This window comes from Augochlora pura, chromosome 7, assembly GCF_028453695.1.
Source record: "Augochlora pura isolate Apur16 chromosome 7, APUR_v2.2.1, whole genome shotgun sequence".
NCBI classification, from domain to species: domain Eukaryota; kingdom Metazoa; phylum Arthropoda; class Insecta; order Hymenoptera; family Halictidae; genus Augochlora; species Augochlora pura.
The window spans coordinates 36,558,107-36,572,002 of record NC_135778.1 but is presented as its reverse complement, the minus strand read 5'-3'; the positions used below and the strand labels follow the sequence as shown (position 1 = coordinate 36,572,002).

Below are 13,896 nucleotides of genomic sequence, written 5' to 3'. Positions count from 1 at the left end.
TTCTCATAAACCACTACGACATACAGGAATAACATTATTTTACCTCCTAAGGATAGAAAATATTTTTGTAAAGCTTGAAAAAAAAAAATTGATATGTTCGTTACTTTCTCAGCCACCGTTTCAAATAACGTCGCGCGCGAGACGGAAAGTACGGGGTGATCGCTCGAAATGAAAAAACAACAGACTCATATGAATTTCATCTTTATTTCATATAAAGAGAAACTTGTCAATGTATAAATCTATTTCATACATATCGCGCTATCAACATTTTATTATGACGTGAAAAATTGAAAAAGAAGTACTTCTTTTATACTGTTATCTGGAATACTACATATTCTAGTATGAGATTCGTAGTAGAACGATGAAAATGATAAATGAAACCGAACCGTTGTACAATATAACGTTACAAGACCAAGTTATCCTCAACGAATGATATATATGTATATATATCGTGAACGCGCGTTTGCTCGAAACGACGATGCCGCATTGTTACCGAGAGTCAAGCTGAACAATTTGTTTGCGACGAAAATTGAACAAAAAAAAAAAGAGAAAAGAAACGATTCACAACGAAATAATCCGGTCGCTAAGTTACGTATTTTCTTTACACTTGGTTTGCCACTACGCGAATCTTCGTTACGTAATGTCGGCGCTATCGATGGAAACAATTTACAAATCTGGAAGGCATGAGTTGGAATACTTTGCACGATTAATGTTTATACTCTGAGGTGGAAATGTTGAAAATCATTATATCGATAAATAAACTCTTATATACATATGCACATATACTGGCTTGGATGGGAACGCATCGGGATGCGCGCAAAAGAAAATCAGAGGATTCCTGCTTGAACGTGTGTGTGTGTCTCCTGTTTCACTTTGGTTCTCGAGTTTATCGATGTTCCGCCTCTGTCGTTCTTTGAGAACAATCTGTGCCGAAAAACTCGAGGAAATCGCAGAGACAAAGTAAAATAGGTTACAAATTGACCTTTCTTTTCTCAATGATCTTTCCACGCGCGCGGTTCACCTTTCGCACGATGACGCGCGAGTCCAAAACACGTATCAGGTGATTCCATAAATAATGCCATTGTATATTGCAACTCCGATAAACGAGTCAAACGATCGGGCAATCGATTTATAAATAATGTTGAACCGTGAACAACGATATACACGAAATGGTTCGAACTGTTTAATTAACGAAACACGGTTCCACTTTGATTCCGATTTCAGCGAGACGGTCCACGAAAATGAGAAACATTTATAATCGTTAAAGCTGTCAACATCTCTATGTTAATAATGTTCTACGATGATAATCTTTGAAAATTCGTTAACTATGCGTCTCCATACTCTGTTTCACTTCGGATAAAAATCTGCTAGCTACGTCGCTTTTTTTTTACTCTAATAGAATCTTCATCGAACAACAAAAAAACTTCTAATCCCTATATCAATGATTCTTAAGGGAACACAAAATTACGCACAAACTGGTTCTACTTATTACTCGGACTGTTCCGGAGACGGGAACGCCTACGCGTTACGATTATCATTCGATGCAAAAGTATGCCTACCACATTGTTCGAACGGCATTTGGTCTGGTAAATTTTTGGCATTTTAATCGTCGACATTTTAAAACGTCTTCTATCGATTTCGTCAGCTTCTGTCTTCAAACTTGCAACAAACTTACTGTCACCGAAATGATCTACATATCGTGTACTATCAAAGAACTTCACGAGCGAACGGCATTGTTTTTGGAATTGCCTAATACATACAATAATAAGTTATAGTTATAGTACAAAACGAATCTAAGCGTCGACTGCGGATCTTTATGCGCTTTTGGAATGCGTATAAAGTACGAAGTAATAGCTTGTACTAAAAACAATAAATTCTCATTTGTATTTCGGCTGTAAATACGGTCTAGTAGACATAATTAATTCTGTGTTTTATTAACACATATTCGTCCACGTGACGAAAAGTCATCGTTTGTATATTACAGAAAATAATTGATTCTAAATAAATTAAATGTTCATCTTTACCAAACAGAAATAATTTTAACTAAGGTTGGTATAATTATAACCATCACTGAATAATATATGATTTTTAACAAGTTATGTTTTTTTTTATATAGACCCTATCTACGGATAGTGTCAAAAGATGCCGGTATTTTGTGAACGGCGGTGAAACAAATTATCAGACGAATATGTGTTAAACAGCTAAATACGGCATAAAGATCGCAGTCCATCGATAAACAACGACGTACAACTATATTCACATTTACGAGGGACAAGCGATTTCCTTCGTCTCGAAATGAACTCGTAAACAGCGCTAAACATTGAATAACGATGAAACGATAACGCGCGATCCGATGTCCAACCGAAAAATGGAGTAGAAACTGAACTGAAAGAAAATCATACAATGTACAATTATCGTGAAGACTGGTATGGTTGCTACAACTGTGTAAAGTTGCCTTAAAACATTCTCTAGTAATACAATGTTCCGTGTTACTTTGTCCACGCGCTACAATTAATTCATCTATTTCTCTAAACAACACGTCCACCACTCGTCACTGAGATAATTTTTTTTAACGACAGTGCGTGTACGTATGTCTCTGTGTGTGTGTGTGTGTGTGTGTGTATTATTTCCATTTCCGTCGTTCCCTTTCTGTATGTATCCTTGTGTGTATGCGGTGTGTACAATTTAGATCACAAATATGGCACAGTTGAAACTTATTCGACTTAACATTAGTATCTCTTATTGGCGAATGATTGTAACCGTAAATGATTATGACACGTAGAAGTTATACATCCTGTTACACGTTCGATCGCGTCTCGTAACGCTCGCTATACGTATATGTACATAACATGCGAACGGAAACTCGGGGTTGAAACAATCGTGCGAATTGGGGTCGCGGAACAGAGGGTACGGAACCACGTCTCGTTTCTACGAAAGCCCTCGCGCGTTTACCGTGACACGAGCGCGAAATACAATCTTCGTTGCCGATTCATCGTTTATCGTGGACCGGTCATCGATCATCGATAACACACGATTGAAATATAATATGATAAAAAGAAAAACTTTCGCATCATTTATAAGTTTTTACTTCGAAATTTTATATTCGATGAAAGCCCGTTCTTATCTTCATATTTCTGAAATCTCCTCTGTCTCGTTAATATCCACTTTTCATATTATAAATCAGTTAAATCGGTAAAGGAACGAATCGTTCAAGCAAGCGTCGAATACGTGAAACAAAGAAGTCTATTCGACGGGATACAAAATTTTGTTTTAGCGCGTGTGGTCCCAGCCTGTGAACATTCAAAGGAGTACGCCAGAAATATCAAGATGCATTTTACAACATTTTCATTGGCTATTATTTCAAATTTCGCTACGGAAGTCCCGTTGAGCAACAAACTGTCATTAAATTTAAATTCGTATAAAACGAATTGGATTTTAAGAACGTATTGATAAAAAGAACATGTCTGCAACTGAATTACGTTAATTAATGAACAAAATTTTCTTTCATCAGTGTGTCGCACCTCTTCGTAATGTTTTCCATGAAACGAGAATCGGCTCGTCAATTTCCATTGCTTGTTAAGTTAAAGCTATTTTAAAAAACAAAGTACACGGTAGAGTACATTTTTTCGATTTTGAGAACACGAAGCGGTTATTAAGTTTGCCGTGTCCCAAATGTTTGCTCGCCTCCGAATTTAACTCTTCCTATTCGTAACGAATTCGCGTGAATTCTCCACTCGGAATCTGATAATATCCGCGCCGTCGCAGAACGTTTACAGCGGATCGTTACGCCGAACAATCCCGACGTTCTTATAGTTTTAAATCTAAAGTTATTATATTGCAATTGACATCCGTTTGTTTATACAATTCGTGTTCAGACGGTGCTCTGTCCTTCGAAACGAGTCACGAGTAATCGATGGACTGTGGAATTCGCGCTGTTCTGACACGTTCGAATGCGCAGAAGGCGATGAAATAGTAATCTCGACGACGGTAGGTTCTTGTCGACGGTTTTCTGCTTTTAAACTTTATGCGAAAGTACAATATTATATTTTTTATTTCTTAGTGACATCTCCGATGATAAATATTAACTTTCTAGTTTCGCTTTAATTTATTAAATTGCTTTAATTATGGGGATTTTAATGGCACTAAAATCTTATAGACGCTGACAGTGTTAAATCATTTCCATACCATTATTTCAAACACACTAGGCTTTGTTTAAGAAGAAAGTAAAACTCTCTGCCAAAAATGTGGAATTTACAAACATGGAAACCTTAAAGCTCACTGATTGGTTTGATTTTAATTTGAAGAATTTCGATCAAAATACTTTTAATTATATAAATTCCTTTCAACTATGTCTCTCGATAGCGCGTCGTTTAAATCGATCTCGCACTGCGCGAAATTATTATTTCATCTCGAACGTGGCGGGTACAACGTCGAGCAGCGTTAAAATGGACTCCACAGTCCAATGAATGAATAAAACAGTTTGCACGGATACCGTTCTAATCTCTTAGAATTGTTCCTGCATCGGATAGGCTTCCTTTCCAGGGGAAAGAATTTCAACGAACGCATCGCCGGATGTTCTAATCGCCAGATAGAGAATTCATCGGGTCTCTCTTCTCACTTGAAAACGAACAAAACATTTCCGCTCGATAAACAACTCTTTCGTATCGAGAGGACGTCGCACTTGTAGCTTAATACAAACATCTGCTTTATTACTACACCGCGAACGTTTATGCGTGTCGCGACAATTTCCACGAACACAAAAACCTTCGGAACAGAATTCTATAACATTGTGATAAACATATTCCGAACGGAACGTATTTGTATCGGCAATAAGATTTGATGAAAATCGAGCAAATCAAATATTTGATTAAACATCATTCCTGGTTCACCGTTCACGTACTTTATTATATTTGTACACGCGACGACGCACAAACCTTCGCAGCTTAATTACATTGTCCAACGAATTTCAACGTTTATCTACGCGCGTCCCGACAATCGACGGGTTGGCGTTATCACGAATCATCGATCATCCATAATAATTTCCCGTCGATCGTCGGACCGCGACGTGTAGGTAGCGAATAGTATCGATCACTTTCTCCGTTATTTAATAAGTGTCGGGTGTTGATCGGACAAGCCGTCCCCCCCGAGTTTTTCTGTTTTAATTGATAAACGTGTTACCGAGTAAATGTTAAGAAGACGAATACAATACATTTTTTTTATTTCCGTTTTTCTTTTGTTATCGAAAACTCAGCGAACAGCAGCTTTCAAAAGAGTTTAGAATAGCGTAGGCACTTTCAGGAAAAACGGGTCATAGATATTGAAAGCCGCGTGAACAACGAAGATCGGATCGTTCGTGCCGTGTTTTTCTTTCGCTCCTTTTATTTTTCCACACCTCTTCGTTGTTCGCGCACACGAAGGAACAACGATCGCCGTCGCGCGCCGGGGGTTGTCTCCCGAGTGATACACGTTCGATCGTTGCAGCGAAAGGAGAACCCTTTACTATTTTACGAAGAGTCGCCGAACTATTTTGATTCTTTCGTTTAGTTTTTATAAAATTCAATTTTCCTTTCTTACGTTATCGTCGCTCGATTTGTGCTGGAACATCTAGCTGACATTTAACGGGTTAAACTAGAAACGTTGTTCCGAGGGAATTCGTTGGCGCAAGTTCGTCGCTTGACGTGCCCGCGAATCGTCCTACGGTAACACAGATCACGCCCCCTAAGCCCTAAGCAAATCAACACGGTTCCGTCGAACAACGCGCTCCGGATTCTAATTAACTAAATAAATGCAAAACGTCGCCGATATTAATCGAACGTTTAATACCAATGATTTTATTTCGTAAAGTATTCACTAATCGATCCTCTATTCAAGATGTTTAAGCGACGTAATTTAATAATTATTTTGATTCCAGCAGGGCCACCTTGTACACATATCCGTCGTCTAGCCATGCATCCTCGTAATTGGAACGTTCTCGACAATCAAGAAAGTGCACGATTGCAGCAAGTATGATTTCTCCACACTGTTTAATGGATATCTTTTTTCTTTGCATCTTCTTACGCGCTGTAACAGTTTAATTTACTCTCAATTCCAGTCATGAAAATTTAGAAGGTTGTCACGAATGCATGCTACGATTAATGCGCAGAGAAAATTGTTACTAACCGTCTCGTTTAGGTAATTTATAACGATCGAAACATAGTTAAAAGACGAAACGAACGAAGGGATGAGAAGTGAATTATAAAGAAAAAGACGATTCCCTTTTATATTGGAAGATAATGGTAGAAGTTGTTTCGTTCGCAAAGACCTCCGTTAAATAGTGTTTACTATAGTATCCAGCATACGTTTCTATCGACAGTAATCAATGAAATCGATTCTTTTTTTCTTCTATGTACTAAACTAAAAGATAAGAGATGATCGATTAAAATCTTCCGTGAGCAAAATTTTTCACTTCAACATTTACGGTCGCCATGAAATATTTACGTTTCTTTCAATAAACACGCGATAATGTTGCAGTTTTTGTTAACGCTTTACCGACCGGTAGAACAATAATTTACCGCAACCAATAACTTACCATCTATTATCGAGGTATTATTATATAATTTGTTATAATCAGATACCTTTCGCGGCGAATAAAATAAACGAAACAGATCGAATAAATATTGTTCGATGCTAATTTTACGAAAATATAGAAAACGTTTACGGCCGATCGGTACAGCGTTAATTACCATTAAACTATTTATTTGAGCAATAGGTATCATGGATGAAAACGAAGGTTTTCGGTATAACGCAGCTTCAAAATGAAAACAGAAATATCGAAGCCATCGGCGAAACGAATAAAAACCCTCAACGCCTACCACCAGGTTTTGCTCCCATAACTCTCTACCCCCCCTCCCCTCCCCAGAGATTCATCTAACGTTCTTACGTATTAAAATTGCTTACAAGCTACGTTTAATTATCAAATAATTGCTTTTCGTTGACCGTTTAAAATTGTACCTAACACGTCTATAAATAATGTTAACTGATTAGCTCGCTAATAAGATGTATGTATAATATATTACATATCTCGCCTAAGTTTCCTGTTATCTTTAATGATAAAATATGTAATATTTTTGTTTGTTTTGTTTTGTTTGTTTTCACGTTAACAGCGTACATATACACTCTTGTATTCCATCGAAACCGTGCGCGCTTGCACATGAGCGTGGGTTGCACTTGCACATTCGAGACGACGCGTCGACAGTGCGCAATTATTCTTTTTTTCTCTTTTTAAATGTATTCCCGCTTACGTTGGCAATACGATAGGCCATTCGACGCGAATCGTTACACCCCCCCCCCCCCCCCCCGTCGCTTTTTACCGTTTGGTAATCGATTGAATTCAAGATGCGTTTGATGGAAACGAGGAAAACGTTCGCGATGATCGCGCGCTGCTGCAAACGTGATCCGACTCGCAACAATCTGTGCTTGTTCACAGTTCCGACTAAATGAAAATTAATTAATCGAACGAGCAATGATTGCACTGCTAGGTTGATTTATGCGCGCGTCGCGTTTTTGAAAATATTGTTGCAGTTGTACAGTTTTGTGAAACGGAATTCCAACAAAATTGTTTTCTCGAAACGAAGAATGTGATTTTAACAGGTTTAAATCTGATTTTTGCAATACTATTGTAATATAGCTAAAATATTACAATATAGCTAATATATAATATAGCCAATTGTAATACAGCTAAAATTTCGCAGTTTTTACTTTTTGCTAGAAGTAATAATTCTGTCAAGCCAAATTGTGTTCGAGAACTACAATGAGTTTAAAAAGAATCGATGAAATATATATCTTATAAATAAGATAATAATTATGTATTAAATAATCGTATACGATCCATCCGAAGGTCTCGTTCCATTTCGGAATTTCTCGGGTCGAAATTGACACTAATTGGCAAAGCATCCAGTATGTTAAAAATACGTGGAACAACGAACAGCTGCTTCGACATGATAAAAGATGATTTCTTGTTCAAGAAAGAATCGATAACGAAACGATGACAACTAGTCTACTGTTATTAACCGACACCAATCGAGTAGATGAAACAGGAAATGTTTAAAAAAAACGAACGGGCTACGTAGGTTGTCGCCTAAATCTTGTCAATTAACACGTTCCTTGTCTTTCCTTGCCTGTTTTTACTCGGCTCTTCATTTGGTATTTTACTAAAACTTGATATAGTATATGTAATTATTAATAGCCGTATAGATTATAATAATCAAACAAACTTATTATGACCACACAAGAATGCTTGTAATGCAAATGAATTCTTTAGTGCTAAATTTCTTAAAAATTATTCTTTTAGCGCATTAATTATGCATGCGAGCATGTGCCATCGGTGGTCACGTGGCACGGAACGTGTTAATGTTTATTCGACTGCTTCACTATGACAATACCAGTAAAAACGAGTCACGGTTTTCACGATAGATATTATTTGTCGATATTGGTCTCTCTGCGAAGACAAAATTGATCGCCAATTAACACTTTATCGACCGGTCATCCGGTCGTCAAAATTTTCGTTTCTATTTTGATTTTATTTATCTTATTAATCGCGAAAGATATTTAATATTTGTAGTACAATCTAAGACATTTATCATAATAATAGATACAAAATTAATGGTTATTATTGCAACCGATCGGGGGAAAAAGCCAATTTATAGGTTACCGGTCGATAAAATGTTAAATGCAACGAATCGAAACAATCCACTGAAAATTGATGAAATAAATCTGATCCTACGAATAAGAATATACCAGAGAAAAAATGGTCAACTACGAAAGCATTGATTCGGAGATACACTTTCTAACATTCGCCTCGGATTGGACACTATTCTTCGCGCGATACTATCTATCACTTTCGAACTATCAAATTGTATGGAATGACAGTCGCAACAGCGAAATGGCAAGATATCGTTTCAAGTAACACAATCGTAGATGAGATCATTGAAATGATTGTATGGATGCACTCAACATGGTCAGGTGGCACAGGTACTGTAAACGTCAATCATACCGTAAAAAATAAACGAGAAGCTCTACTAACAGTGACATCCTCACCGGTATCGGAAATCCGGAAACACGATTTCCGGCCATTATTTTCGGGTTCCGCCATCTCCACAAATATGTAGATTACAAATATTCGTTACGCTTTTATCTAATCGATTTAATCGTTTGTTCTTTTGGAAGCAGTTCGTTATCTTAGATTGATTTCGCGAAATGTCAACTATAGCGCGCGCACCGGACATTAATGTTTTAGTATTACTCAGGATCTTTGTAAATAAATGATATCGGAAATAGCATAAATTTTACCTTATGCGATCGTACAAAAATTCACGTTGTTTTGTATATTTTTTTGCAATTAAAATCGCACTTGTATTTTGATTTTAAAACATACAAATAAACATTAGTTTTGCGTCTCGTCGTATCATTCATTTGCAAGAGAAATACTGAGGATGCGCAACATGAACGTCCGGCACACGCGCACAGATGTCTGAAATTGGGAACCTAAACACTCATGTCTATTTCTGATAATACAAAAAAAAGTGTGTGGCAAATAAAATATTTATTTACAGACATTGTAATAACGAAACAATATATATGAGAAACCTCGTATAGCGTATGTATAAAATTATTGCTTAATTGATTGTAAATCGTCGCCAAATAGTTAACAGATTATTCATTAATTGGAAAAGCTGCTGCTTCCGAAATAGAAAATCCGAAATAAATACGAAATTACTCGATGTTACGATAAACAATTGAATTTATATTTGAACGAAATATCCTTGATCGCGTTTTCTATTTTCCACAGCGAAACATTGTTCTCTGTCTTTCTTTCTTCTTTTTTTTTTTGATCACAGAAATAAAGAAACGAGTATTATAGGCGCCATTGTAGAACATTCCTACGTATTAGACGTACCATCCGGCCAGCACGTAATGGAAATCAGTGAAAAGTCCTGTCTGATAGTGATGAGCATCAACCGACAGAGACCACCTGTTCGTTATCAATCGGCATGGACAGTCGAGAATCATCGTGTCGACCACGCCTCGATCAAAGAATACTGACGGTATTAGCAAATCATATAGAAACTGTATCAAATGAATGCACGCGAGATTGTTTATACATATCGTCCGGTTGCATCTTAATCCCGTAAACCTATTTTGTACATACCTTGTTCAGTACTCCGTAAAACGAAAGAAAAAAAAAATAGAACAAGGACAGACCTCTAGACAAGTAATTTATCTCCGTTCTATGCGTTACACCGTCGGCGAACCGGCAACAACGTAATAACCCCTATCTACATGCCACTAAAAAACTGAACTGTTAACGGTGCTTCTTTGGATTTACTTTCACAACGAGTCCATCGTCGAATCACTGTATTTTCCAATAGCGATACGCGGCGCCGACGACACGAACGACGACTTCGAATCGGATCGATCGAATTCAAAATTTCATTTCACACGGTATACAGCGACCGAATTCGAATGTACACGGTGTACGAACGAGAAGAACGCGCGGCGACGCTGACACGCAACGAAGAAGCTCGCGAACCCGCCAACGTATGGAAAACACAGTTTCTGGCAGTTGATCGATTTAGCGTCCGAATCATTTGCGAAACGAGATCCCTTAACAATTATCGAACATCGTTTTATCAGAAAATACAGTAATGTCTGTACACGTTACAATACATGTTTCGTCGTAAATGGAGCGTGAAAGTATATTGTGCAATCAACTACCTAAGACTTCTTTGACCGCTCTATCGCTAGTCCCAAAAAACATACCGGTGTGTACAGTTGATTCTAATCCTGCGATAAAATCCCATGTAAACGAGTTCGTCGATTACGCGATAATTCGCTGTCTAACGCGCGTACGACGGCTTCTATCCCGGATCCGTAAAAAAAAACAGCAATTCAAACAAACTCGCAACAAAGTCTCCCTCGTTAACGACCTCGAAAACGGCGCGTAACAAAATACGTTAGGTAGAAACGCCTGGTGTATAAATCACGCTGTAATTATCACCAATGGGTACGCAGGGTTTCCCATGATCAGCGAGACAAACCGAAAAGGAAGTAACGTCGCGTTCAAACGCAAATTGGAAATGTAGAATCGAACCTCTGTGCATCTTTTTGTTCTCGAAAAGTCGTATTGGCTGATACTTTTTGACGATCGCTTAATTTAATCGAAAGCGACAAGGGTATAATTAAATCGTTGGAAATGTATTGAATTGTTCGCTAATGTTTCATTAAATACGAATATGTCGACAACAATACTCCACGAGATTATATTGTACATTTACAATTTGTTTTGGCGGGATACGGTAATTACCAATATTTAACACGTTTACTACAGCGGTTTATTTGATAATCAGAAATAATAAGATGTTGGGGATTCTCTGTTAGATCCCAAATAAAGTAATAATTCTTAACTTAAATTTTCTTAACTTGTTCACTGCAAAATTCGGTTGTCGTTAATGTAATGATGTGAACGTGTTAAATATTCGTAATCATGAATACAGTTAATGACGAATCGAAAAAAAGAATACTCTCGTCGGACATAAGATGCCGCTAATTATAAAGTGACCTACATAAATCATGAAAATGACGTGATTGCACAAAGTCGAACTATTTTTTAAGTACACGAAAGTCGAGAAATGAGAAAGCGATATTTCGTCTTGTTGCGCAAACGAATTTTATAAACTTGTAATGGCAAGGCTGACAACAATCAGCGATTGTCAACTATTTCACACGACCGATCTCGCGTCGGGATAAAGTAAATTGATGCAACACATTAATTACCTCTTGATGCCTTCCGTAACGTGTCCGCGACACGGCAGACGCGATAATGTCGCGTTAGCTGACGCCATCTCTGGCCTAGTATCAAGATAGGCAGGGTTCTACAAAGTTCCAAGTATACTCTGAGCGAGATAATGATCGCCGTATTGTCACCTAACAAGACAAGCTCTTAATCAGTTGCTACTGTAACCGCATCCTATCAAAAAGTCTGCAATCTTGAATAGTTTCTGATTAATAGATCGCAGATCTTCCTACAAAACGGAAACAAAAAATAAAACCGAATGAAAATTTCTATCCTCCTTCGATACTTTCAATATAGTAGAACTTATGCTATCATAATTGGCATGTACGCGCGGAGTTCATAGTTTGCTGATTAAACTGTAGCCAACTTGTATAGCGTATGCATTCGCATGAAAGTTTAGTAGAATCCAGCGAAGTTATGAAATCTTGGAAACGGTGAGCTTGCGTGAACATCCACGCAGCCTAGTCGGTTAATCGAGGCATCAAGAAACTAAGGTTGAGGCTTGGGCCACTCTGGTAATTAGCCGGTAACAGGTCCGATCGAGTCAGTAGAAAAAGAGAGAACAAGGTCGAAGATGTTGGCAAAGATGGAGAAACGAAAAAAGAAGAAGAAGAAGTACACGGTGACATAGAAACGGTGAATAGATTCCCGCCCCTCGGGTCCAGGCAAGATCGTTCTCTCGGCTTGGCACTGAAGGGAGCTACTTAGCAAGAAGGGACGACCTCAGCCCGGTCATTGACGGGTCGCATCAAAATAGGCCGAGCTTTGTCCTCAGGAACTCCTTGATGGGTATATAATATTGGTTCCTTAAGGTCGCCATTTCTGGCGTCTTCCGTAGGCTGTTGAAGAGCATCGTGTCCGTCTCGAACAGCAGAACGATCACAACGAACAGAACCGTGACCGTCAGCACACACGCTGGTACGAGAAGCTTCACTATTCGGACACTTTTTTGCCTGGACTTGTCCAGCCGGCGCCCGGAATGTGACTGGTGATGGTGCATCTGTTGCTGCAGGCAGAGCTTCGAGTTCTGAAGCTTCTGCATCTTTGGTACAGGCGTCACCGAACGGCTGTGCGGTTTGCCGGACGCGTCCAGGAGCTGGCTATCCGACGACGAATGGTCGAACGAGTCCCTGAAGTAGTAGTCGTTTGCGTCTCCTTCGTGACCGACTGAAACAAAAATCGTCTGGGTGTCATCACTGTCCGGTTCTGGAGCGTAATCGTATCGAGATGCGGTTCTACATTCACGATGCAGATTCAGGATGTACGAATGAAACGTGGCTACACCGGGTGCAGACTGGGCAAGGGACACGAAACCGTCCTCAAGTCCAATTAAACCGACGCAAATCGTTTGATAGATTGCAAACAATTCGGTGCCGTGTTACGAACCGGCGCAGCGGGGCGAGGTGGACAGGAGGGTAGCGTTTTTGGTTTCGTTCTCCCCGTTAACAATTCTGGAACACGTTTGCGATTGAAAATTCTGTAAGAATGGGGGGACATTAAAAATGTATTGAAAACATCAGGAATATTTAAAATATCATGTAAAATCTATAATTATATTTTTCATCTGTTTTCCCATATCGAAGAACCCTTTCCACGGTTGCATTATCGGTTACGAGACTTCCTGCGCGCGACACAGTTTCAATTGGTCGAACTGAAATTTTTCGTGGCGGACGGAGAGAGAGCGGGTACTCGCCGGAAAATATTTTCACTTTGCAGGCTATCGAGCGGGTCTCGTCGGCGGTTTAATTTGGCTCAAGGGCACTTTTGACACCCTTATTCAGCTGCACCCTTTGCCTTTGGAATATAGATTTTCTGTTATACCGGCCGAGCCACGAGAAACAGAACACCTAAACATTTCCGTTTGGTTTAACGTTGGAGGACAATGTCAAGGGCCACCGGAAAGGTTAACTGGCTGCCTGTCACTTGACAAAATATGGGCATGGAAACACACCCAGAGTGACGCGAAGCGTGTTTGCACATAGAGTGGTTAATACGGTTGATACTTTGCAGGATGATTTGTGCAAGTAAAAACAATTTCGATCTCATTTTCCCCGGCTAACGGCAAT

At 38.8% G+C, this 13,896-nt stretch overlaps 1 protein-coding gene across 2 annotated transcripts in view; it reads right to left on the bottom strand.

Annotated features, from left to right (window-relative positions):
* Nucleotides 1–185: 185 nt before the first annotated feature.
* The window catches only part of Frmd5 (FERM domain containing), a 44,410-nt gene continuing 30,699 nt past the window's right edge, over nucleotides 186–13,896 (bottom strand). For both annotated transcript variants that reach the window (XM_078187767.1, XM_078187768.1), the window contains one exon: nucleotides 186–12,997. In XM_078187767.1, the coding sequence (XP_078043893.1) occupies nucleotides 12,579–12,997 (419 nt within the window). In that variant the 3' untranslated portion in view covers nucleotides 186–12,578. The remainder of the gene's footprint in view (nucleotides 12,998–13,896) is intronic.